General features: G+C 50.1%; 1 protein-coding gene across 1 annotated transcript in view; it reads left to right on the top strand.

Moving 5' to 3' along the window:
* Positions 1 to 11,100: 11,100 nt before the first annotated feature.
* ZNF777 (zinc finger protein 777) overlaps positions 11,101 to 27,493 on the top strand; it is a gene marked incomplete at its 5' end in the record, with an annotated part of 28,076 nt that continues 11,683 nt past the window's right edge. Inside the window, 4 exons of the mRNA XM_080818760.1 lie at positions 11,101 to 11,217; positions 15,128 to 15,979; positions 16,928 to 17,054; positions 19,209 to 19,322. Of these exons, the coding sequence (XP_080674886.1) occupies positions 11,101 to 11,217; positions 15,128 to 15,979; positions 16,928 to 17,054; positions 19,209 to 19,322 (1,210 nt within the window). The remainder of the gene's footprint in view (positions 11,218 to 15,127; positions 15,980 to 16,927; positions 17,055 to 19,208; positions 19,323 to 27,493) is intronic.

The following is a 27,493-nucleotide window of genomic DNA, read 5'->3' as shown; positions in this document are numbered from 1 at the left end:
CTCCAGTCCTGGGAAATGAACAAGGGACACTTCTGGTGTCTGCCCCGCTCACCATGCCTCCAGCCCATCACCGTGCTCCGCCGTTCCCACACGCCTTCCCGCCACACGCCCTGGGTGCTGCGGGAATCCCGTGTCTCACGCCAAAGCCCTCAGCCATGTAGTGGTTCGCTCAGTGGACAACTCCCAAGGCTCTGGCTTGGGTGCACTCTCAAAACAGGGAATTTGGGGAGGACAGGGCTTTGTGGGGGCAGAGGGTAGAGTTGAGTATCAACACCCCGAAGGGACACTCAGTGAGCAGTTAGGGAGACCAGGCCAGCACCTTGGGCTGGGCCCCCCCCCCCCCCGCTTAGGCCAGAGCACTGCAGTCCCTTCTGATCTTAGTGTCCTCTTGCTGCTAGGAAAAAGGACCACAAACTTTGTGGCTTAAGCCAGGAGAGATCCGTTTCATACTTCTAGAGGTCAGAAGTCCAAACTGAACCGTGGGGGGCTAAAATCAAGGTGTCAGCAGGGCTGCGTTCCTCCTGAGTCCAGTAAAGCATCCGCGGCCTCGCCTTCTCCCACTTGTAGAAGCCACGCTTGGTTCGTGGCCCTCATCTCCCGTGGCAGTCACTCCAAGCTCTGCTTCTATCATCACATCATTTTCTGACCCGGACTCTCCTACCTCCCTCTCAGAATCTTGCAACGGACTCTGGGCCCACCCAGATAATCCAGAATAATCACTTCATTTGGAGATCCTAAATTAAACATACCTGCAAAATCCCTTTCGCCATGTGAGGCACTATCTTTTTTTTTTTTTAATTTTGTTTATTTCAGACAGAGAATGAGAGAGAGAGAAAGCACAGGCAGGGGGGGAGGGACAGAGGGAGAAGCAGACTCCCCACCGAGCAGAGAGCTGGGCGCGGGGCTGGATCCAGGAACCCAGGATCATGACCTGGGACATAGACAGATGCTTAACCAATTGAGCCACCCAGACGTCCCATGTAAGGCACCATACTCACAGGTTCTAGGGATTAGGATGTAGACATCTTGGGGGGGTCATGTTCGGCTTACTACACATTCCAAATTCCAGGGCAATCCCCAACTCCTGTCTAAGGCCAGGCCAAGTCCTCCGTGAAATGTCCTACGTTCTGGCATCAAAGTAATGTGCTTAAGTGAGAATGCTTGACAGGTCGTCATGCCCCGCCCCTCCCTCATCTCAGCCACCCTCTGCTGCCCATGGAAACGTACCCATCTGCGGCCCGCCTCCTCCCAACATCTTTCTTTACTTTCATCTTTCTGTGACTTCGTTCTTGTCCAAAGATGGCCCCCATCCCTTTCGACTTTCCGTTGTTCCGTAGCAGCGCTGTATCTTTGTCCTGATCCTGGCAGACTTAAGACAAGAGGGGTCAACCGCGCCGCAACCATTGCAACAGCGTCAAGACCAGTGAGGACGGGGCTGGCCCCTTTAACTATTACTCTATTTTGTCTCCACTCTCGGGCAGATACCCCTCCCCCTCGAGGTTCCTGTTACCTTCTCTCTCTCCTCTCTGTTGTCCGTCAGTCTTTATTCCACATCACTGAAGCCTCGCCAGAATCCTCCTGGACCTCGAGGATGGAACTCCCAGCCCATCCTGCCCCCACTCCGTCCCTCATACAGATCCGGGGTGACCTTTCTAACTGGGAAATCCGAGCACTCTCACTCCCTGGCTTAAAGCCCTTCGACGACACCCATGACCTACTGCTGAAAATCGCAATTTTAGGCCTGCATAGCCGACCCCTCGTGAGGGCAGCTTCTCCGCATATTTATCTTCTGCCTAAACTGAACTACCTCTCTTCCCTGAGCACTGTGCTGTTCCATGTCTCTGCACATGCTGTTCCCACTTCGTGCCGTTGCCCCCCCCCATCGGCTCCACAGTGCACCTGGTACACCCCTTACCCCTCAGGAGATGGCTCAGCATCACCAGCCGTCCCTGGGCTCTGCAGGCGGCAGTGATGCCTCCCCTGTTTCTCAGAGACCCTTGTTCACACTCCTTCGGTCTTCATACTAGACTCTCCCCTACTTTGTATATAATGTGTTCCTGGAAATGTGTATAAAGGTGTATGTATAAAGACAAGGCAGAACACTTACACAAATCCTAAAACAGGCTTTATTCCCTGACATCTAGAAACAAAGTTCCTGATTTGATGTAATTGTCAAGCTCCTTTTAACCCCGAGTCTTGTGCAAATTATACATGATTATTTAAACACATTAAAAGCACCACTTAGGCATTAAACATATACACTTAAATAATCTGTCTTTAAAAATAGGGCAAAAAGGTGGGGCACCTGGGTGGCTCAGTGGTTAAGCCGCTGCCTTCGGCTCAGGTCATGATCTCAGGGTCCTGGGATCGAGTCCCGCATCGGGCTCTCTGCTCAGCGGGGAGCCTGCTTCCTCCTCTCTCTCTGCCTGCCTCTCTGCCTACTTGTGATCTCTGTCAAATAAATAAATAAAAACTTAAAAAAAAATAGGGCAAAAAGGAATAAATGCAAATATTGTGGGTTGTAGAACCTGATAGAAACATCTGTAAATTCCAGATGGGATATAATAAACATAATTTTAAATACGGAGCTCGGAAAGGAATAAAGGGAAATCCTATTGTACCAGAAATGAAGACAAAACTACATCCAGGTTGTAAGCAGGCGAACAGTGGCTGCGTCTAACACGGTGGGGTGAGGAGAAGGGTATAGAGGCCTTGGGCCCGTGAAGATCAGAGTTGGAGCTGACGCTTCGTCCAGAGAAAGTCCTCTGAAGACCTCGACTTCAGAAAATACATGGTTCAGAAAAAATACACTCAACTCTAAAAGACGATGTGCTGGGTGGTCCTCAGGAAGGGGATGCTGAAACCTAGTTTCAGACAACAGGATGTTGTGTTCGCTTCAGCCACATACACACTGAAGTGCAGGACGTTTACTGCACAATGATGCTATAAATGGTAAAGGCAGAAGGAAGCAAGATTTTGCAGACAATGTCTCAGACCAGGACACAGACCTAACATCCATGGAAGGGAAGAGGAATGCGAGCAGGTTTGGGCAGCAGGAACAGAACATACTGTGGTTCTGACAGAGTTTGAGCCAACCAAAGGATTCTAGAGCAAATAATTCCTGTTAGGGGAGTCCTGTGTTGAGTGGAAACGCCCAGACCCTCGCACTCTACCTGCTCCCTCACTGGTTGGCGCTGCCCAAGAACAGCGTGGACTTAGCTTGAAAGCCAAGGCGTTTCCTGAAGGCATTAATGATTGGAGCTGTGGGCTAACTGCATTCCTTGTAGCTGGATGGTAAATTCTGAAAGATCTGTGTGGCCGAACACCATGGCTGTCACAAATGACAAAAAGCTTATGCCTCGGGCTGGGCTCTGGGTGATGGCAGTGGGCAGGGCAGCATCATCATTAAGAATCTAAAACCACAGCTTGTACATCATGGAGGCTGGGATCCAAATTTACATTACCCACTGGGCTGGCCAATTGACATAAAACCTGGACAAGGGCCAATGAGAGTGCTTGTGGTTTCTGGCTGAGGAAATGCCGAAACAGGAGGAACTATCCCACAGTCCAGACCACGAGCTCAGCTCACTATAAGCTCACAATCACAAATTACAAAACCCTCAAGGACACAGTCCACCATTAGTGAGACTACAACAAACACCGGGATCAAAATCTAAGAACCTGAATTCATGTACAGATCATTCAAGATCGAATGTAACAGGGATAGTTTTATAATGCGCCAAAAACTAACAGAGGGCAGAAAGTAGAAGAAGCAGCATGGGGAAAACCTGGTAAATAGAAACAAATCAAACCTTAAGAAAAAGCAAGGTACTATCAAAAAGAAAGTAACATTTGAAAAAAACAAAAAAATTTTTGGAAATAAAACAGTCACTGAAATTTTTAAAACTCAGCAGACTGGTTAAACAGTTGACCAAGACACAGCCAAAAAGAATTAGTGAAATGAGCTACAGATGAGAAAAATACCCAGAATGAAAGACAGAGAAAATCATGAATGGAGCTATACGATATGTTTAAGAGCATAGACGAAAACACCTTCCATACATTTATCTAAACAGATTTTCTCATATAGAAAGAGATAATTAAGAAATTAGGAGGAAATACATTTTTAAGAGAACGGCTGACAATCTCCAAGACTTGGAAGACATAAATCCTCAAATTCAAGAGGCCCGAAGGTAAAGCCACACATTAAAAAAATCGTGGTGAGGGGTCCCTGGGTGGCTCAGTGGGTTAAAGCCTCTGCCTTCCACTCTGGTCGTGATCCCCGGGTCGTGGGATCTAGCCCCGCATCGGGCTCTCTGCTCAGCGGGGAGCCTGCTTCCCCCCTACCCGACTCTGCCTGCCTCTCTGCCTACTTGTGATCTCTATCTGTCAAATAAATAAATAAAATCTTTAAAAAATAAAAAATAAATAAAAAATAAAAAAATCGTGGTGAAACTAGAATCACCAAAAACAAAAGGAAAATCCTAAAAGCTGCCAGAGAAAAAGACAGATTGACATGAAAGGAAAAGGAGTCAAAGAAGACTGTGGAATCTTCTAGGACAACAACAGAGGTCAGAAGACAATGAGCTAACACCTGCAAAGTGGTGAGGGGAAAACCGTCAACCTAGATTTTGTACCCTGCTCCATTATCACACACGACCAATGCCAAATAAAGACGTTTGTTAGGAGATAAAAACTGAGAACGAAGCAGTCATAGACCCTCACTGATAAACAGCTGAGGACTGTCTTTGGGAAGAAGAAACTTAAACCCAGTACAGAGGAGGAGCAATCATAAGGAGAATCATGAGGGGGGAAAACATAGTAAATATGGGTGTATATTAACATACGTGGACTTCATAAAACAATAATAAAGATAAATTTGGGAGATGCAAAACAAGGTATCTACGACACCAGACAGCGTGCAAGACAGAGCAGGAGGCCAGTGAAAGCATCCTGTGGTCCTTGTGATTTCCAGAGAAGGGCAATCATACATATTTGTAAGTCAATCAGACCTACTTAAATGTTCGTAACAGCCCCTGAAAGAATAGGAGTAGAGCGGCTCCTAGCAGTGCGAAGGAGGGTGAATTAGGAAAACTTGATTCATCTGACAGAAGGTGGGAAAGGGGGGGAAGGAGCAACGTTACGGTAAAGATCACAAAATAAGGTGACAGAAAAAACCCAAATAGGTCTCTCTAGTCACCGGGAATAGAAAAATAAGTTCATCCATCGAAACACGCATTGTCAGATTATAAAGCTAAACAAAGATCCATCTCTATGTGTTGAAGTTTTAGTGAGAAATATTCGTTGGGGCATGAATCTTCTCTTCTCCGACGACTGCCCCATGATTGCACTATGTCAGCCCTCCTCTCGGTGGCTATTTGGTACCATGATGACGTGTTGTCAGAAGTCCAAAATGTTTCAAAACTTGCCCTCACCAGAAAAGTCTTCCAGCCTCAGTCTGAACCGTGTTTGAACTTCAGTGGCAAACTCAGGCAGAACGCGTGTCCCCTCCACCCCAGTGTGGTCTCCATCTGTCTGGGGCCCCAGCAGCTTGGGGTGCAGAGAGCACAAGGTCTGGTCCTCCAACACTTCCTCCTTTCTCTCTCCGGTCTTCCCACACTTCACCTGGATTCCAACTTAGGTCTTCACAAAGCCTCACTTTTGGCCAAAGCATGGAGAGCTCCAGAAGGACATGAAGGAGGACATGCTCGTGTTGTGTTGCCATAGAAACTTCGTTCAGTTTGGTTCTGCCTGGGATTGCGGGGCTCGACTGGTACAGTGGTTTCCAGGAGGGGGGAGTGGTGTAGTACTCAGCTTTACCCCCAATTCCTCTGACGTGGAGAAGCATTTCCAGAGGGATATCAAGAAATGTCTGCCCCTGACTCTTCCCAGAAATGGCCCCCCATGATGTGGTCTGTGGCATGTGGGCACCCCAGGGGTCCCCTGCCTCCCCCCCGCGCTGTGCTTCCTCTACAAGAAGGCAAGGAAGTGGCTTGGGTCTTATGTTGCACCACTGGGGTTCGAGGGGAACTGGAGCAGGGTGGGACTAGCCCCTCCTTTTCCCTGTGATGTCTTTAAGCCTTCAACAATCTCTACATTAAAAGCCATCTGTGGGGCGCCTGGGTGTCTCAGTCGGTTGAGCGTCTGCCTTCGGCTCAGGTCACGATCCTAGGGTCCTGGGATCGAGCCCTGCATCGGGCTCTCTGCTCAGCAGGGAGCCTGTTTCTCCCTCTGCCTGCCTCTCCCCCTGTTTGTGCGCACTTGTTCTCTCTCTCTCTCTCTGTCAAATAAAATCTTAAAAAAAAAAATAAAACTTTTAAAAGCCGTCTGCCTCCATGTGCCAGTGTGCTCACAGACTTCGGGGGACACAGAGCAAGGGCTCCTCTTCTTCCCTATGAAGGAAGAGGGAGCCTAGAAAGGGCAGTGAGCAAAGTCCTGGGCTCCACAGAGGACACTGACTGCTCAGGAAGGGGAGGATTCTCTCGAGTCCTCTTTGTGTGCGCACGTGCAAGGAGAGGGGGTATCAGCTCCAAGGGGTGCTTCCCGGTAGAGCTCTGCAGGGGAGTGACTGTCCCAGCTCCTTCTGGCCACAAGAAAGTAAACTGTGGGGGCCTTAGCCTCGATCCCCAGACAAGGACAAAATGACACTTGCCGTCTTGTCACATGCTATTTTCAAGAGACAAGAGTTAAACTCAGAAGTACAACACGGTGCAAAGAGTTGGGGGAGGAAAGCTCCCCTAGCAAACACTCATGTAAAGGAAACCGACTAGTAAATACCTTTAGACAAAGCAGACTTTCATGCAAGAAGCATTACTAGGATAAAAAGGATTCCTGTATTATTATAAAAAATAATAACCTATAATGTACCTAACAGCATGGACTCAGGACATATAAAGCAAACAATGACAGAATTATGATGAAAATTCTGGAAAAAAATCACAATGGGACATTTCTATATACCTCTATTTGATAAAACAAACAAAAATTAGTAAGAATTTAGACTATTTGAAAAACCTGTTTAACTAATTTTATCCAAACAATTAGAGATTCTATGTTCAAGTATATATGAAATGTTTACAAAAACTGGCTGCAAAGCAAATCACAACAAATTCCAAATAACCAATTCTATTCAGACCCCTTTTCATAATCACAACGTAATAAATTAGAAATAATAAAATACACAAAGTGTTTGTAAAAGAGAAGGATGATTTAAGGGAAAAAAACCACCTTTTGCTGCCATTTTTTTTAAAAAAGGTTTTATTTTTTAAGTAATCTCTACACTGAACGTGGGTTCAAGCTCACAACCCCAAGGTCAAGAGTCACATGCTCTGGGCCACCTGGGTGACTCAGTCAGTTAAGTGACGCACTCTTGGTGACGCGGCTCACAATCTCCCGGCTGTGAGATCCAGCCCTACATAGGACTCCACACTGAGCGCGGAGTCTGCTTCAGACCCTCTCTCCCGGCCCCCTCCCAACTGTGTGTGTGCAAGTACCTGCTCTGTCTCTCTCTCTCTCTCTCATGCTCTCTCAAATAAATAAATAAATAAATAAATCTTAAAAAAAAAATCTGCATGCTCTACAAACATGTAAGCGAGAGAGCCGCAAGATTTCATTTTAACACTGCTTTCCATGTTTGGTTTTTGGGAGGCTTATTGGGCAGCCTGCTTCTCCCTCTCCCTCTGCCATTATTCCCCAATTTGTGCTCTCTGGCTCTCTGTCAAATAAATAAATAAAATCTTTAAAAAAAAATACATGTCTGGTCTTTGGAACAATTCCTACTGTAAAAAGTTTATAGCAAAAAAGTTCAGCTGATTACAGAATTTTTATTTAATATTATCAAATATACAACTAGTAATCTTGAGGGGGGAATATACCGAGAGGATATTCAGTTATAAAAGTAACTTCATGTAAAACATGTCAAAAGGAAGGCGTATTTTTATTTTTCCACTTTTCACATATGCTAGAAGACAAAGAAAAATAAATTCAAGCAGTTAATTAACTCTTGGGTGATTGAAGTCTTTCATTTTGTTTTGGTAACAAGAAATCCAAAATTAGTACTGAACTTCTCATCTTACATTTGTCTGAAAAAAAATGATCATATGTTCATTCATCTAGGTGTTTCTCCGTGGGACAGGAGCTGATTAGTTGATTTCCGGGCCCCATCAAGATTCTAGCTGGTTTAGTTGCAGAAATTCACAAGCTGACCCTAAAATTCAAAGGGAAGTTCAAGGCATCCCAAATGATCCAAAACAACTTTGAAAAACAAGAACAAAGTTAGAGGACTCCCTTCCTGCTGGTAACATTTAGAAACATAAAAGGTATGCTACCAATAACAAGGATGGTGGCTAACCCTCCGTAAGATTAATGCACAGATTAACACACCGTGGTGAGGGGGTATAACTCAGGGGAGGTAGGCTGTTCAAAATTAAAGCTGTATGTGTTAAAACTTAGGGCAACCATTAAAAATGAGGCATAACTAATAATAAGTGTACAGTGAAAACAGCATTACTAAAAAAAGAAATACTCCATCCAAATGCAGGCAAAGAAAGAAGGAACAAAAGAAAGAGAAAGAAATTACCGAAGACCTGGAAAACAAAGTAAACAACTAGTAAGATGGTCGATGGAAATGCAATCCTATCAGTAAGCATGTTAAGTCTGGTGACAGGGTTCATATCCCTAATACGTTCTTTTAAAAGCACCTATAAACCAATAAGAGAGGCGCCTGGGTGGCTCAGTGGGTTAAAGCCTCTGTCTTCAGCTCAGGTCATGGTCCCAGGGTCCTGAGATCGAGCTCCGCATCAGGCTCTCTGCTCAGCGGGGAGCCTGCTTCCCCCCCCCACTTGTGATCTCTGTCAAATAAATAAATAAAATCTTAAAAAAAAAAAAACAATAAGAAAAAGACTTCACAACAGAAACACTGGCAAAGGAAATGGAGAGAAAATTTGAAGAAACCAAGTGTCTAGGAAATGGGAAAAGATGTTTCATTCTTTTAATAATCAGAGACATAGAAATATCAATATAAAGGAAAGTAACTATCATTTCAATTCAAACTCATCGTGTTGACAAGGTTCAAAGCCCATTATCAGTAAATGTTGGCAAGGCTGTGGAAACAGGACCCCACGCCCAGCTGGTGGGAGTGTCACTGGGCACCATCTCACTGGTGAGCAATTTGGTGAATTTAGGGAAGAGGCAGACGCTCCTGTCACCCCCTCTTCTGTGTCTGGGGGTCGCTCCCAGAGAAGCTCAAACATAGGCAATGAGACATGAACACACATGTTGCTGCCAGCAGGTTTGTTTTCATCCCCGGCGGAGGGGGAAGTAAACTGGACTTTATTTATTCAATGAAATACTATACGGTGGTTAAAATGAATGAACCAGCTATTCTTGTTTAAACAGGACTGTATCTCAAAAACAATGATGCTTTTAAAAAAAAAAAAACTGTAACCTGATATGGAATGAATTACATCATTCACATAAACATTTAAAATACCCAAACCAGTGGTATGCCCTGTTTACTGATGCACCAAGACATAGGTGGGATCTCCAACCTCTGGGAAGGGAAGGAAATGGACCGGCCCTGGCCTTATCTGTATCCATAACTTTCCACTTTTAAAGAGACATGTATCTACGCTGCCAGCGGACTGAGCCCTGCTCCTGTCGCCTTCTAAGGCAGCCCCACCCCTGGCCTCCCTGGGGTCCCATTAGGTGAACGAAGATATTCTACTTTTCTTCCCCTCCCCCACTAAGTTAGTTCCAGTTGGGTTTTCTCACGTGGATCCAGGAGGCCTGCCTGTACTTTCTCTCTTCCTCGCCCCCCACCCCCTCCCCCATTTCATTTCTAGTTCTTGCCTCCTGGTAGATGTTCCACAAATATGGATGTACGTGAACCTGTCCAGGCAAGGGAGCCGCCAACTCTAAGATCTACCCTTTCTTTTGGGATCTCTCTCAAGGTTATAAAGAGCATTCCTGCAAGGGGCTGGAACAGCAACTTGGGGTAAACATGTCCCTTCCCACTCGGCCTCAGTTTCCTCCCAAATGACGGGTCGGGCCCCTTCCAGCCCTAGCACTCTATGATTCTCGGAATTGTGTCCTCTCCTGTCGAAAACAACACTCGGGCATTTCACAAAAGCACCCAACCCCCTTGTTACCCTTGGAACCACAGTCCGCTTCCCGGGAACCCGGACTGCACAGAGCTGGTCACATGAACCCGGGCTTGCTTTGGTGTGACGGGTTTCTTAGATCCCTTTGTGAGCGCAGGTTTTGAAAGGGAACGACCCGGGTTCTGGGTTTGAGAGGAGCAGGGGGATCCGGCGGGAGGAAGGCTGTCGGAGCCAATCAAGCCGCCTCCAGACCCCAGCACGTCGCCTCGGCCGCGCGCGGCGGTTTGTGCTCGGCTCTCCCGCCTCCGGGTCTCGCCCGAGGCTGCCCGGGGAGGCGAGGACCCCAGGTGAGAGGCCGGGGGAGGGGGGCCGGCCTGGGGGCGCGTGGGGGGGCAGGCCGCGCGGTTCGGCCCGGGCTCCACGACGGGCTGGCCCGGGGCTCAGGGCGTGTCCGTCGCCGCCCGGCTGCTCGCTCGACACTGTTCGCTCCTACCGGCTGTAGATGGAGCTGTCTGGGTTCCTGCAGCCTCCGACGAGCCTCGGAGTGTTTCTCTTTAAACGGCCTGAGAGGGACATGCCTCCCAGGATGCAGTTTGTATCAACATGGCAGCTGCTGTGCAGCTCCCCTGCTGAAGAGGCGCCGGGACGGCAGCGCAGCTCGCAGCCGGGGCCGGGGCCGGAGCCGGGGTCGCAGCCGCGGCCGCAGAGGGGCCGCGCGCGGGCCGGGGGCCGGTGCTGAGGGCCGGGGCCCAGCTCGCGGCCGGGGCGCAGCCCGCCCGGCCGGCCGCACCGCCGCGCGCCCCGCTCCGACGCCGCCGCCCGGCTCGGCCGCTCCGTCCCCGCCCGCCCTGAGCAGGCCGGGCCCGACGGCCGCGCGAGCCCGGGCGGGGAAGGCAGGGCCGGGCGGGCGCCGCCTGCGGAGAGGCCGGGGGGCCGGCCTGCGCGGGGCCGCGCGGCGGCGGCGGTGGCGACTCCGGGCCGGGCCGGACAGCGCACGGCCATGGCCGAGGCGGCCCCGGCTCCGGTGAGGGCGGCCCGCGCGCGCACGGACGCGCGGACTCGGGGCCCGGGGGACGGCCTGCGCGTCCCGGGCTCGGCGGCCCGGCCTGGGGTCTCGGTAAGGGACAGAAACGCCGCGACGTGGGGGGTTGGGGGGGGCCGGCGGGCTCGCGCGCCCCTTAACGGGGGCGGCGGGGGGGGCGGGCTGCGGGATGGGAGCGGGGCCGAGGATCCGGCCGCCGTCCGGGCGAGGCTGCGGGGACGCCGGGGCCTGGCACGCTCGCGGGCCCGGAGGTGGGCGCCCGGGGTGGCGCGCCTCGCTCCCTGCGGAGCCGGCGCTGCGTCCGTCGGGGTTGCCGCCGCACGTTTTCCGCAGAGCTCGCCCCCGCCGAGCCTCCCGCGGCCGGAGCGCGGCGCTGACGCGGCTCTCCCCATTTCGCAGAGCGGAGACACTGAGGCACAGTCACCTGGCGGCGACCTGCCCGGCCTGCCCCAAGGTCACGTAGCGAATCCTCCGTGGCCCGGTGCCCGCGTCCCCGGAAATGCCAGCCTTCTCGGGCTGCGGGCCTGGACGGGGAGGGGGCGGCTCTGGTGGCGGCCTCCCCTGGGTTAGGGGCCTGGCCCGGCGCGCGGTGGACGCGGCCCGTCGGGGGGGAGGTGACGGCGGGGTGAGAGGCTGGGCAGCGCCCAGCCGAGCGGTTGCGTCGTGGGGAGCAGGTGACCCTCGGGCTCGGGCGCCTGGGCCTCCAGCCTCTGCGTCTGGAGCTCCCCCCCCTCCCCCGCCAGATTTTGGGTGTCCAGACGGATGGGGTCTGGGGAGCGAGCTCCTAAGGGTTTCGTGGCCGATGGTCCTGCTTAGTGGGCCATTCTTAAAAACGAGCCCTGAAATCTCCCCGCAGACCTGCTCTTTGAGATGCAGTGGCCGTGCTGGAGAGCAGGATGGCTGCTGGGAGTCAGCGCCTGTGAGCCTCAGTTTACTGTTGTGTGGAGGGGGTCGGGATACATGCTTTCTAAAGAGCCTCCCGGTTCAGTAAAAATAGTAATCATCTATTGAAAAATAAAGCAAAATGGAGATTTAAAAATGCCTCCCTCTGGGCTTCGGTCTCCAGGGCCCTTGAATGATGGTATATAATTCTGAGTTAACCACACTGGGCCATTCAAGAAAATGGCACGGCTTTCTTTTTTTTATAAATCGGTATGAATGGTGATGTGTTTTTTCTGCTAATATGCATGAGTCCTGGGGACCCCATCCACTTGGGATGCATGAGGTAGGGAGGGTGGGTTAAATCCTAGGATCTATAGTCTAGAATTCTCCCCCTGCCCGCAACAGTTTGAGAATGCAAGCTTATTAATCTTAGATACTATATTCATAGCTCCATCCCTCTCTTTATGCTTAGGGTAAAATTGAGCCACAGGTTTACTGATACGGAGGACATTATAGCAAGGGGCTTTAATTTGGGGGTAGAGGATGGGCATGTTCCTGTGCCCCCCCCATCCCTCTACAGTCCTCCAAATCTGGAAGTGGAGAGAGCCAGTCTAGTAATAGCAGAGAAATGGTATTTTCCTTTGAGCTCTGATTAGACTAGTTGGTAACCGTATCTTACTCTGCTGGCTTTAGGCTTTAGGTACTGTACTGGAGCTTTTTATTATTAAAATTAGTTTTTTCATTGTTTTAGTTAAACCCCTGTATTACTCAGGGAGACTAACTTGGCCCCCGGGGATTTTTCCTTCTTCCCATTAGTTGTAGGCAAATACCTTAATCCCCCTTCGAAGGACAGGCCCATAGTGTACCTATTGTGTTCCGTTATGCTGGTCATTTTCTCCTGGCATCTGAGGCTCCCGTCCCAGAGGGCTGTCCTGTCTGCCCTCACCTGTGACAAGTTGAGACGTAGCTTGATGAATCTCCAGGTTTTGGGGTCTGTGAACCCCTCGAAAGTGTTTGCAGAATTGTGTGTGTGTGCCCACCTGTGGTTTGGTTTTGTTTTGTTAGTTTTTTGAGGGAGAGAATCCACAACTTTCATTAGGTTTCAAAGGGGTCCGTGAAATGTCTTTATGGGTAAGGCCTTCGCAACCATAGACCCTCCCACAGGTCTATGTTTACTCTCCAGGCGTCTCTGAATTTTAGAGGCAGAAAGGATTCAGAACACTTAACCTGACCTGCTACCTGGGTTGACAGCTGAGGCCCAGAGGCAACCTACGGTGTCTGCGGCCAGCCTGCGGTGTGACCTTGGGCGAGCGGGTTGGCCTCTCCAAACTTCCACGCCTCCCTATGCTAAGTGTGGGTAACAGTTCTCAGAGTCCCGGTTTCATAGGGCTTTCTGAGGATGACGTGAGAGATAGCCCTTTGAAATGCTTAACGCTGTTCAGGACGCACAGTAAATGCTGACTAACTGTTAGCTGTTATCTGACTAATAAGCTCTCACATCTGGTTAGCTGCAGAACTATTGGATCATACTACCTCGAGAACATTCCGCCTGCACAGGCCTTCAGTTTCCAATTCTTGGCTTACCGTGTGGTGGTGTCTCGGTGAAGGCCTCGTAAGTGAATGAATGAGCAAATAAAGGAAGGAAAGCGGTAGGAGACACAAATTAGTTGAGATGGCTCTGATAGAGGACCGAAGCAATGTCATTCTGTCCCCTAACATTGTTTTTTCACGTGACCCAATCATTTATACTGTTCATTCATTCAGCAGACATTCATTGAGCACATACTGTGTGTCAGACTGGATATGCTCCCTTTCAAACAAAGAGAATGGGAATTCCGGTTACATTAAAGATCACTTGTACTTGGCACAGCAATGGGTCCTTCAGCAGATTCACTGAAGAAAGATACGAGCAAATGGACAAACACGTTATAGAAGAACTTCTGTTCGGTTCCGATAGCGCTGTTGATGGGCTCCGTAAACCCAGAGCTGGCCTCTCAGAAGATCTTGGCTTCACCTCCCTGGTGACACAAGAATTCTCCCAACACGAATGTGGCAAAGGTCGGGGAACAGGGAGAGAGTGAATAATGAAAATCCCCAAAGGAATCAGTCTTTGTTTCAGTTCTAGTCCCCCTGCCGTCTTGACGGGAGTCACAGAATGGCTGACTTCCGCTCCATTTCCAGCCTCTCCAGGCCTTTGCTCCTCGTTCCCCACCGCACCGACCACAGGGAGGAACTCAGACCACCAGAGCGCACCTCCTGCAGTGGGCACTTTGGCTCCCGCGTACAAGGGGCTGAACTGCGGTCCCTTGGCCTGGCTCGGGCAGGGTCTCTCCTCTCTCTGTCAGCCTGGGATACCCAGAAGCCCATTCAGCCTCTCCCCATAGACATGCTTGGAGAAATTGTATTGATAAGTCCACAATTCAGCTTTTATCAGAGTCGGGGAAACTTAAGGTTTCCCTTAAGTTTTCCCTTAAGACAGAGGGCACAGGGACTGCCTGCTGACACAAGCAGGAGCAGTGGGGCCAGATGTCAAGTTCATCATCGAGGGAAGTCCTTTAATAGCCCTGGCCCCACTGGGGTCTCCTCCCACCTTGCTGGGAGTCTGGGGGTCGTAACGGTGCCCGGCACTGACAGTTCTGCTCTTTTGGTTTACAAAGTCTTATTTTCTTTGATGTTCCGTGCTCAAACTCAGTGAGGTGGCAGGTGTGTCAGATACTGTCTTTGTATTATGGGCAAGGACACTGAGAACAGAGAGGCCGAGTGAGCCGGCAGCAGTCGGCGTGAACAGGACCGAGAACAGAGGCCTGTATCTTTTCCTCTCGTCCACTCCTAGTCCTGGGTGGTCCCCGTGAGATGTGTGTTGTGAAGAAAGAGGCAGCTCTACCAACACAGAAGGTGGCCACCTCTTCTTTGTTGTTAATAATAGTTTTATAATTGATACCTAAATCAGCTCTAGGCTCTGAAGAAGAGACTCGTGTCCGCGCAATGTATCTTACTACCGGGAAACCCACGACCCTTTTCGGTGGGTGCCGATCCTTGGCATTTACTTTGCCATCTGGATTCTGTGGCCTTCAATCCTGTCCTTTCTCTCCTTGAAACACAGGTCCAGCAGCTGGACATGGAGACCCAACGCTCGTCACCTCTGTCATTCCCCAGTGTTCTGCAAGAAGAAACCCCGCGTCAGGCCCCTGCCGGAATCCCCCGAGAAACTCTGTTCCAGTCCCGTGTTCTTCCCCCCAAAGAGATTCCTTCTTCGTCTCCCCCCATTCCCCGACAAGGCTCCCTGCCCCAGACTCCCAAGCTAGAGACCTCTGGCCGAATGCCGCATGTTCTCCAGAAGGGACCCTCACTCCTGTATCCGGCCGCTTCTGAGCAAGAGACTCATCTCCAGGGTCCCCTGACTTCCCAAGAAGAGACCCAGTATCCACCCCCAGCTGCTGCTGAACAAGAAATATCACTTCTCTCCCACTCCACCCCCCACCAAGAAGCCCCACTCCACTCGCCCGAAGTTCCCGAGAAAGACCCCTTGACCCTTTCCCCCACAGTTCCGGAGACTGACATGGACCCCCTGCTTCAGAGCCCCGTTTCCCAAAAAGACACTCCCTTCCAGATCTCTTCCGCAGCCCAGAAGGACACACCACTCCCTACGGCGGAGATCACCCGCTTGGCCGTGTGGGCTGCCGTCCAAGCGGTGGAGAGGAAACTGGAGGCCCAGGCCATGCGGCTCCTGACCCTGGAGGGGCGGACGGGGACGGCCGAGAAGAAGCTGGCGGACTGCGAGAAGACGGCCGTGGAGTTTGCGAACCACCTGGAGAGCAAGTGGGTCGTGCTGGGGACCCTGCTGCAGGAGTACGGGCTGCTGCAGAGGCGGCTGGAGAACATGGAGAACCTGCTGAAAAACCGAAATTTCTGGATCCTGCGCCTGCCCCCGGGCAGCAATGGAGAGGTCCCCAAGGTAAAGCCATCCCAACTGGGGCCTCCCGAGGAGGGATCCGAATTGCACATGTGTTTTAGGAATTCCATATAAAAGAAGGAAGAAGAGGAGGCTAAGGAGGCAGATGTAATGATACCTAGTTGCCAGCGTAACTTCACCAAGCACATGACACGCCAACAGCACGTTTGTCCTGTTGGCTAAGCCCTGGGTGAACAGGTCAGAGAACCGCCTAGTGATCAGGGATGGTCAGTTCCGAAGGGCGTTCAGTTCGCAGTGAGTGGGGCTTGGTGCGAACGTTGGGAGTTCACTGTCAGAGGTGGACGGAGACCTTGGTGGAAGGTTCCGGGGCTCTGTCCTGCTCCACGTTTTATCAGTTGATTTAGAAATTATGTTAATGCCAGTAAAAATGTGATTTCAAGAGGTATCCTAAAAAAACAGAGAATAGTTAGGTTTTAATATTATTTTCCCAGAAGATCCTGAACTTGAATGTGGACTGGTTTTCTTTCTGTTCTTTTGTGTGTTGTCCCTGTACACAGCCTTGTGTAGGGACGGGACTTGGACTGTATTCTCTAGGCCAGCCCTTCTCAAATGTTAATGTGCGATCTTACTAAATGCAGAATCTGATTTAGTGGGTCTGCATTTCTAGCAAGTTCCCCGGTGTCATTGCTGCTGGTCTGCAGACCATGCTTTGTAGCCACAAGGATTATCCCATTAGACAGAAAAACAGACCAGACAAAATGAGACCCTTACTCTGTGGGGCCAGGACAGTGGCTGAAGTCAGGCCAGATTTCTAGAGAGGTCTGCGGTGAAGACCCACCGCTGGGCCCTTGGGCTTTTCCCACTGCAGTCCCGGGAGAAGGGGGTTGAACCAGGGCCTGGGGCTGAGAGCCATTCGTTGCCTTGGGATTTGGCGGCTGAGGGCCCATGACCGCTGTCCAGTTGGTCCAAGCTGAGTTTGTGTGGTTCCAGGTTCCTGTCACCTTCGACGATGTCGCCGTCCACTTCTCTGAGCAGGAGTGGGGGAACCTGTCCGAGTGGCAGAAGGAGCTCTACAAGAACGTGATGCGGGGCAACTACGAGTCTCTGGTTTCTATGGGTAAGGAGAAGGTTCACCCACGCTGGGGGGCTTCCCTGACACCAGCCTGAGGTTCATTTGGAGACGTGGGGAGTTCTGAATGCCAGTCCTACCAATAATCAGAAACAAGAAAAACCGAGTTTCAGTTTTTCTAACTGGTTCACGACCAGTTAGAACAAACGCCCCCAGGCACCAGGGTAGCAGCGATGAGGACAGCGTGTAGACAGAGCACAGCTCCACTGAAAAGCCACAGGGACAGGTGGGAAGGAGACAGACGTCAGGGTCCCACCTCTACATTATTTCCTCCCGGCTCTGTACGTTTATGTTTAATGAGTCTGTCCAGGAAATTGTTACAAAGCAGAGTGTGAAGGGCTTTATGAGAATCAAGTTACTTAATCCCCACTTCTCCCGAGAGGGCACTCTCGGGACAGGTACGAGCCCTCGCTCCCCTTCGCCCATTCAGGTGACTGAACACTGTCACTGATGGAGAGCCTATGTCCCCCGGGTTCTTATCTCCTCTGTGCAGAGAGGAGGCTGTGACCCGGGGGGTCGATGCTCATGCTGGGTTCCACCAGCAAGTCACAGTCTCACCAAGGACTCTCTTCCCTAGAAGTCTGTGCATTCTCATTGTTTCCATTAATAAGAGTATTTCAGGAGGAAAACCTGGGAGAATATACTTCATTTTTATACACATCCTTCTGTCTGGTATGGGGAACTCTTTGGGCACGCAAAAAAAGTTAGGAAAACATTTACATGTGCAAGTCTATGCATAGAAACTTGGATTCTTGCTAGAATTGTTCATTGAATCTCCACATACCTCCCCATTGAGAGAACTTTCTTCTATTTAACTAGTTTTTTGTTTTCTTTTTAAAGTATATGCATAATTGAAATTTCAGTTTATTGAAATTGTTGAAAATTTAACAATTTAGATTTATAGAATAAAGAGCAACCCCCATGCCCACCCCCAGAGGTAACCAACACGATCCCTTCGGCCTGCGTCATTTTCCATCCTCAGTTGTGCACGTGCAAACACACTCTAGTGCACAGGCCGCCTGTGGCCTGCACGGATGGGGACCGGTGACTTACTCTATCGAAGGATGGGCCCTAGGCCGCTTTCCACAGCCGCACAGGTAGGCCTGTTCAGAAGGATGTGTGGCCTTCCAGGGAGCCGCTGGGCGTCTGACCTTCTCGCTGTGGACAGAGAGCAGGCTGATCGCATCTCCTGCCTGCTGCCGAGTCCGGACTCCGCGACCCCATGTGTCCGTGTGTGCCTGCCTGGGTACCGCAGGAGGATGGCTTCCGAGGAGGGCGTCTGCTGGGCGAAGAGGAGGCCCGCTCACAGTATTGTGGCCACCTCCTCCCAAAGGCTGTGACCGTCACGCCCCTGAGCGTGGCAGTGCCGTCTCTGCGCACCCAGGCTCGAACTGATGGCCTTGTTTTAAATAGTTGTCCTTTCTGATGGGTGAAGAATGACACCTCATTATTTTCATACGGGGTTTTTTTGTTTGTTTGTTTGTTTTTTTGATGAGTAGTGAACTAGTGCATCTTTTCCTGTCTTTACTGGCCATTTGCATTTCTTCTGTGAATTACCTCTTTACAGTTGCTTTTTTATCTTGTATGAATCGTGGTGGCTCTTTAGATAGAATAACGGATGTTAACCATTCACAAAGAAGCCACGTGTGGGCGCACACGTGTGTGCACGTCTCCTCCGCGTGTCTTCATCTGGTAACTTCATTTCCGGAGAGCTTTAAACTTTTTTAAATGTGAGGGACACTATCCGTGCTTAGTTTTTTAGCTTCTGGATTTTTGTCAGGATTCGTTTTTTACCCTATAAAATTTCAACTCTCTTGTGTGCCTTTGTCATGAAAAGCCCCAGCTGGGATTGGCAGCCCGTGAGCAGCCACGGGCACCGGCGACAGGGTCACTTCCTGCTGGTGTGCACGTGGCTGCTGCCCCCCTGCCCGCGCGCGTGTGCAGGCCCCTCACACATGCACGCACAGGCCTGCACGCCGCCGGAGCCTTCAGGAGGAGGGCTGGGAACCTGGCGCATCTCTTTTCCAGCATTGCCACTGGTCGCGTGTCTCCTCCTCGTGTCCCACTCACACAGGTGACACCTTTAAAACAGCCAGCGTGACCTCACCACATAGCATGTCTTTTTTCCTTCTTTCTGCCCAGACTATGCAATTTCCAAACCAGACCTCATGTCGCAGATGGAGCGTGGGGAGAGGCCGACCGTGCAGGAGCAGGAGGACTCCGAGGAAGGCGAGACGCCCGCAGATCCCAGTGCTGGTGAGTGGCTCTTGGGTGGCCCAGAGCTCTGCCTTCCAGATCTTCCAGCCCTCAGGAGGCCCGGCGTGGGGTGTCGCCACCCGCAGCAGACCCCGGAGGGCTGTGTTAGCAAATGTGTGCAGGAAGGAGGCCTGCAGGTGTGAGACCTGCCTGACGCCTCCTTGACCCCCCCCCCGCCCCCCACCAGTGGCCCAAGCGGCTGAAAAATGAGAACACCATTGGGTTCATCATCTTAGGGAGTTTCTGACATGACCAGGTCTCACCTCCCTCTGGGCAGGAGACAAAACCAGAACTGAAAGAAAAGCAGTCACTTGTCAGGGTGCTAGAGATGGTGCCTCGTGGAGCATTCCAGAGAAGGAATGCTCACCCCAGTCCTGCAGCTGGTCAGTGGAGGGATAGGGACAGACAGACTGGACGGGAGACGTCGTGCGATGTGCAGAATGGTGTGTGGATGGGGTGGTATGACAGAGGCCGCGGAAAGGCGTGTGTCTCAAGTGTGGACCCGGGCGTCAGATACCTGTTTTTGAATCCCGGCTTCTGTGCTCACCGGCAGTCTGATTAAGTTAACTCGGCCTTTTGGGGAAGCTTATTTTCCCCATTCGTAAAATAGGACGGGTCCTAGTCTCTAGGGCCTGATGGGGTGACTGAGCTGTACTGGCAGCCCAGTAAACCCCAGGCGCGGTCATTCTGCGTGGGCGTTGTCCCTTGCCAGCCCCCGTGCCTGCCCTGCTCTTGCAGAGCGTGGTCTGTGTGTGGAGCTCCTGCTTTGGAATTGCCTTTGGACTTGAATCATCCACCTTGAAGGTCTGCAGTGGAAGCCGATCCTTGTCCTTCACAGCCAGGCATCAGGGGTGATCCTATCTTTGGAAAAAGGATAATCCAGCCGGAGAACTCACCAGAGCCAGAGGCCAGGTCTTGTTATGAAATAATGTCATTGGTTCTGGGACCTGTCAGCTGGATCCTCGCAGGAGGTCCAGCAACATCTAGGGTAAAGTCAGCTCCGATGACTGAGAGCTATAAGTGACAGAAGAGACAGAAGCCTCTGGAAAAATAAGTGCCGGCATCCCTCAGAGCAATCGAGTACCTTCCTTCCTGGAGATTTGCGAGAGATTTAAGTTGAGAATAGAGGCTGGTCTCAGCTCATTCTGGCAGACAAAAAAAGTTGATTTAAAAGCAGGTGAGGGGCGCCTGGGTGGCTCAGTGGGTTAAAGCCTCTGCCTTCGGCTCAGGTCATGATCCCAGAGTCCTGGGATCGAGCCCTGCATCGGGCTTTCTGCTCAGCAGGAAGCCTGCTTCCTCCTCTCTCTCTGCCTGCCTCTCTGCCTACTTGGGATCTCTCTCTCTCTCTCTGTCAAATAAACAAATAATCTTTAAAAAAATAAATAAAATAAAAGCAGGTGAGACAGGGGACTTGGGAACAAAGCATGGCATGTGGCAGAAGGTCCTTTTGTTTGGAAGAAAATAAGTCTGTGTCCACAAGGTTTGAGTGGCCGCAGCCAAAAACAAGGATCACGTGGGAAGAAGAGAGAAATTCAAAGCAGAAAAAGTAAGAACCAGGCCTGGGAGGCAGAGAATGAGAATCTAGGCGAGTGGGTCAGGGTAGATACCCTAAAATCTGATGTCCCAGTGGGGTTCTGTGGTCTAGGTGCTGCTCCTCGCGCATTATCTCACACGCGCTGGGACGACAGCCTCCGTCCCCTGCCCCGTCTGCTTGTTCACACCCTCGTCACAGACGGGCCTCCCACAGAGCAGGGCCAGAATCGAAAGCAAAAAACCTCAGCCCGCTGGGCCCCAGGCCGGGTTTGTTGTGGTACACGTGCGTCCGCGGCCAGAGCATCACAGAGGCTGCCTTGTGTGGCTGGAATGTGCCATTTGTTCCACGGACCATCCTCAGACACTTGGAGCCCAGATGGGAGGGAGCAACAGGGGCGGATGTGGGAACCCCCGCCACACAGGGCTGGCTGGGAGCTCGCACCTCCGTGTGTGACCGGGGCCCTGGCTGCTGGAGAGCAGGATTGCTCTGTGACCCTGCCCTTAGCAGAGCCTATTACCAGAGCTCCCACATCTCACCCCTTAGAAGGGGGGGCTGCAGAACTGGCTCTGGTGTGATCCTGGTGGGGAAAAGCCTAGAAACCTGAGATCTTCCAGAGTTCCAAGTACACTGAACATGACAATTTTATGAACTGGCTAAGTGAATGTATTCAATAAACTATTTTTTTATGGTTTGGATCCCTGAGGGCAAAAATGCTTCTGATATCGACCCAGCTCTCAAAACACTCAAGCGGGGGCTCCCATTCATGGCCCTCAAAGGGGGGTAATGAAGGTCTGGGGAGGGCAGGTCCCATTTTTACCTAACAAATTAGCAGAGAGTAAAATCAAACCAGAAGGCATGGCTGAAATCCAAGGTCTCAGTCTTTGTGAAAAGCAATTTGATATTTTTTTAGTCTTAAAATATGTTTTAAATATTTAAAATGTTCATATACTCGACCTAAGAATTTCCTTTGCTTTCTGAGAGTCTGTAGCACGGAAAGTAATCCAAACCATGGGGGCGCCTGGGTGGCTCAGTTGTTAAGTGGCTGCCTTCTGCTCAGGTCATGATCCCAGGGTCCTGGGATTGAGCCCCTCATCGGGCTCCCTGCTCAGCGGGAAGTCTGCTTCTCTCTCTCTCCCACTCCCCCTACTTCTGTTCCCTCTCTAGCTGTGTCTCTCTCTGTCAAATAAATAAAGAAAATCTTAAAAAAAAAAAAAAAATCCAAACTGTGGATTAAGATGGACAGATACTATATTGCATTATGCAGACTCTCATACGGCCACTAAAATCATCAATGAAGTTTTTATACCACATGTTTCATTTGTATGTTTATTCTTTAGTTCTTGTTTTTGCTTTTAAGGTTTCATTTATTAGCAAGCACAAGCAGGGGGAGTGGCAGAGGAAGAAGCAGACTCCCCGCTGAGCTGGGAGCCTGACTCGGGGGCAGATGCTTAACGACTGAGCCACCCAGGCACCCCTTCAGGGGTTTTTCTGGACCAGGCACTATGTCAGGAGACCGATAGTAATAACTAATCCCATCCCCCCGCAACCACACATTCCATCCACTAAGGAGGGCAGTGGTGCTATGAAGACAAAGCATCCGGGCCGTGAGACACAGCTTGGACGACTTTCTAGTGGGGACGTAAAGGGCGAGTAGGAGTTCTGGTTGCCCCGAGGAGAATTCTTTGGAGGGAAGAAAGTCTGGAAGCGTTAAAAGCCAAGATCTGAGCTGGAGACAGACATCTGGGCGTTGGTAGCATAGACCAGGTCTGGAGAGGGAGACGGGAGAGAGCACAGGCCATCCCCCTTGGGAACCCTGACTTTTAGAGCAGATTTGGAATATGCTGGTCTGGGTAGGGGCCCAGACGTTAATGTTCTTTAAAACAGTTCCAGGATTGGGACGCCTGGGTGGCTCAGTGGGTTAAGCGGCTGCCTTCGGCTCAGGTCATGATCCCAGGGTCCTGGGATCCAGTCCCACATCGGGCTCCTTGCTCAGCAGGGAGCCTGCTTCTCCCTCTGCCTGCCTCTCTGCCTGCCTGTGCTCACTCTCTCTGACAAAAAAAAAAAAACGAAACAGTTCCAGGATGATTCTCACACACAGCCAACTCTGAGAACCACTGTTGAAGGAGTTGGAGAAGGAAGGAGGAGGCAGAGGAACCGGAGGAAATAGAAGGACTGGTCAGAAAGGTAGCAGGACAGGAGGATAGGTGGGGCCCTGGCTGGCTCAGGCCGTAGAGCGCGTGAAGTTAGGGTAGTGCATTGTGGGGTCTTTCAAGAGAAGAGGGTTTCCAGAAGGAGGGGGTGTGGTCAGCTGTGCTGAATTCCGCGGTGTGGCTTAGTTAGGCAAGACTGACACATCCGTGGGACGTGCAGGTGGGCCGCGACAGTGACCTGGTGGTGTGATGGGGCAGAAGCCCGTCGGAGCGGGCTGAGGGGGGCCGCGGAGGTGAGGGAGCCAGCACACGTCCTCGCTGTTTCAGGGTTAGCCGTGAGCAGGGAGTGGACAGACGGGGCCTCAGCTGGGGGTGGACCTTGTTTGCTTCAGGTGGGCCTTGCTCACGTGACGCTGATGGCCGGGATCCCGTCGATAGCGGAAGTGACCGATGTAGAAATGGAAATGTAACTTGAAGTCCGTGATGTAAACAAAAGATAGAGAAAAAATTGAATGGAAATGTAACAAAATCGTATTTCTTTACACTTTGTAGAATGTTCTCGAGTAAGTATGTATTACTTATTCAGTAAAAATAATTTTTAAAAAACCCACATGAAGAAAGACCTCGAGTTAAAGATGGCAGGTTGAACATGTGTTTACTCCTACCTCCCAGAATCCTTCTAAAGCAAGAGCGAAGGGCTTTGAGAAGGAGTGAGCGGGGAGACAACAGCGAGCACATTCTGGAAGCCCCGCGAGCAGATGGCTGGGTGATCACTGATTTAGAAAGCTACATCCAAAATTGGGATTGGGGAATGCAGAAGAGGAACTGCATGTGCACTGCACCCCCATTCCCTCCTCCAGACTCGGGAAGGAGCAGTACTGGGGACCGTAGGTACCTCTGGAAGTGGGGCGAAGGTGGGCTTAAAAACAAGATAGATCAGACGTCTTTCACCTCCCCTCTGCGGCCTCCCTCGGTCCCTCCGCCAGCATCTGCCTCTCCCGGCCCTGGTGGACAGCTGGGCCTACTTCTCTGGAGAAGGTGGACAAGACCATGTCTGAAGGCGACACCGGGCCCCGTGGAGGGCAGGGCACCTCGCTGGCTGCACGGTAGGCAGTGAAGCACGACATGCAGGTACTGAGCTCTCCAGCCTTCCTCCCAGCCTGGCTCCCAAGCCGTAGCAGACATCCAGGATGAAACCCCCAGGCAGCATACTGGATGCGTTTTGCCTGGAGACTTCGGGGACCAGCCCATGGTATCTTCCCAGGAAATGACTCAGCCAAGCCATCCGGGTGGGAAGCCCATCAGCAGTAAGCCCTCCTTAAAGGCACCAAACTTTTCAATCTCTTTTGAGTGTTCTACTTTTAAATATAAACAGATAACCAATACCGCAGACATTTGGGGAAAGCCTCTAATAAAGGAAAAGAAAGCAGAAAAAATAAATTTCAAGGAAACAGAGACTATGCAGAGAGATTTCTAAAACTGGGTTTAAACACGTATGTATTTATTTGTTTATATTTACGTAATATATATAACATATGTATTTCACATTCCATAAGGAGATAAAAGAAGTGAATACATCCACTACACAACAGTATAATGCTTATTGGGGCGCCTGGGTGGCTCAGTGGGTTAAGCATCTGCTTTTGGCTCAGGTCATGATCCCAGAGTCCTGCATCGGCCTCCCTGCTCAGTGGGGAGCCTGCTTCTCCTTCTGCCCCCTGGTTCCTTGCTTTGCCCTCTCTCTCTCTCTCTCTGTTAAATAAATAAATAAAATATTTTTAAAGTATGATGCTTATAAATAATAGAAAGGAACTCTTGGAATTTAAAAATACTACAGATTAAAAACTCCAACTAACAGTGTTAGAAGATAATGTTGAGCACATGTCCCAGAAAATAGAGCACAAGACAAAAAAGAAAATAGTGACAGAATTTTAAAAAGTAAAGGGTGGAAGTCCAACATCCAGATAATAGGAATATCAGCAACCACAAAAGGAAGGAGCGAGAAGAGAAAAGAAAAGAACAGGAAAGAAAAGGGGAAAAAATAGGGAAGAAGGAATTAGCAATGCAGTAATTCAAGGAAAATTCTCAGCACTGAAAGACACGGTTTTCTAGATTGAAAGAGCCCAGCAAATATCCAGAACAGTGGATGAAAACAGACGCATGCCTTCGATACATCAGCAAGAAATTTCCAGGCAGCAGAGGTCAAAACGATCCTACAAGTCTTCAGAGAGGAAAAAAAAAAGCTCATACAAAGGAACAAGAATGCGAATGGCTTTGGACTTTTCAATGATACTGGAAGAAGACAGTAGAGCAATACCTTTAAAATTCTCTAAAATTTCAAAATTGGAAAATATTTTCCAACCATTCTAGAGTTTTATATCGGCCAGGTGATTCAAATTAAATGTGAGAGATGAAATCAAGACATGTTCAAGGTCTCCCGTGCACCCTTCCTCCAACTGGGGGAGGCAAGTCGCTGAAATGAGGAAGTGCACAAAGAAAGAGGTGTTGGGAGTTCCAGCAGAAATGAGGCGGGGGGCGGGGTCCCCAGGGCGCTGCCCAAGGGGGATCCCAAGAAGACAGCTGTGCACCTGGAGGCGACCAGTCCGCACTGGGGCACATCAGAAGGTTGTAGAAAATTGTTCTCCCAAGTCGATGAAACTGAGAAATACCCATTATGTCCGAATGCTTTGAGGAGAGGCAGAAGAGGTCGGGGAGTTTGGAGCTGACTTAATGAAATTCGTAAGCCGAGCCAAAGAAGGAATTATGAGCTCCAGGGAAAGCAAAAGACACATAGAAAATAGCTGTGGTATACTCCACAGTCCAATGTTATGTAACATTTATGTGATCTAATAATGTAAATGCCCGAAATTCCTCCAAGCGGACTTGCAGACTAAAATGAAGGCCTCGGGGATTTGGAAGAGGTTTCGCCTGGTTGGGGAGAGAGGGCCTCCTGTCCAGCTCTTGGAAGCCGACAGGTGATGTTTACGCTGAAAATTCGAGGGACTCCTCGAATACATCCACAGCACAGAAGTATGATGCTTACGGGGGCACCTGGGTGGCTCAGTGGGTTAAGCATCTGCCTTGGGCTCAGGTCATGATTCTAGGTCCTGGGATCGAGCCCCAGTTCAGGCTCCCTGCTCAGCGGAGAGCCTGCTTCTCTCTCTGCCCCTCCGCCTGTGCACACGCACGTCTGCTCTCGCGTGCACTCTGACAAATAAAATCTTTGAAAAAGGAAAGAAAGATAATTCAAGGAGTAGCAACAGGAGTGTTCCTTAGAGTTATGAAGGGAATAACAGAAGAGTCAACCGGAGGAATTGGAGGTGTTGGTCTGGGGCAGTGCGGCTGGGCATGGAGGAGAACTTTTTAAAAATAAGTGTTGAAAAATGTTAAAGCTTTGGTAACATTAAAAAACTTCATGTAGGGCATCTGGGTGGCTCAGTTGGTTAAGCGTCTGCCTTCAGCTCAGGTCATGATCGCAGGGTCCTGGGATCGAGCCCCGTATTGGGCTCCCTGCTCCATGGGGAGCCTGCTTCTCCTTCTGTGAGCTCTCTCTCTCTCTCAAATAACTAAAATCTTAAAGAATTTTTTAAAACTTGATGTAAAAACAGTATCGTGGATGTTAACGACAGAGTAAAGTTTCTGTGTCAAGGCTCGCTTTCAGATTTACCCCTAAGAGGAGGATTACCTTCATGACCAGAACTTACTGGTCATTATCCTAAAATGATAAAACAAAACGAAGGAGACCACAGCAGGCTTAAAGTGCTGTCACAAAAGCAGTTCCTCTGTATTAATGTCACAGTTCTTCTGTAAACCTAAAAATATTTCAAAATAAATGTTTATTTTAAAAAATTTTTTAAAAATCAAAATCAAAACAAGTTTTGAGAAACTAACCCTCAGCATGTGTGCATGTGTAACTTTTTAAAGATTTTATTTATTTATTTCAGAGAGAGAGAGAGCACGAGCGGGGGGGAGGGGCAGAGGGAAAGTCTCAAGCACATAATTGGAAGGAACACAGTGAAGAGAATAATGTGCCACTTTCCCTCTCTCTGCATTTATTCCTTCCGAATTATGCTGATGAAACTTCAGAGACTTACTGGAAAGTAAAAACCATGTTGCCACATTAACCTTCACAAGCGCAAGACAGAGAAATGATGGTCGACATTGGCTTTCCAGCATCTTTATGGCTGTACTTTCTGTTAGATTTTTAAAGTTTCTGACGTCTTCTTAAAGTCTTTCTTAATGCATTTTTTAAATTTTTTATTCTTTATTTTTTCAAGTTTATTTATTTAATCTCTGCACCCAACCTGGGGCTCGAACTCAGGAGCCAGAGATCAAGAGTCACACGCTCTTTGGACTGAGCCAGCCCGGTGCCCCGATTTTTAAAATGTTTTTTAAAAAGTTATACGGGGACACCTGGATGGCTTGTTGGTTAAGCATCTGCTTTTGGCTCAGGTCCTGATCCCAGAGTCCTGGGACTCGAGCCTCTA

This window comes from Martes martes, assembly GCF_963455335.1.
Source record: "Martes martes genome assembly, chromosome: 11".
Classification (NCBI taxonomy): Eukaryota; Metazoa; Chordata; class Mammalia; order Carnivora; family Mustelidae; genus Martes; species Martes martes.
Note: the sequence above shows the minus strand (reverse complement) of the source record. Positions and strands in the feature narration are given on the sequence as shown.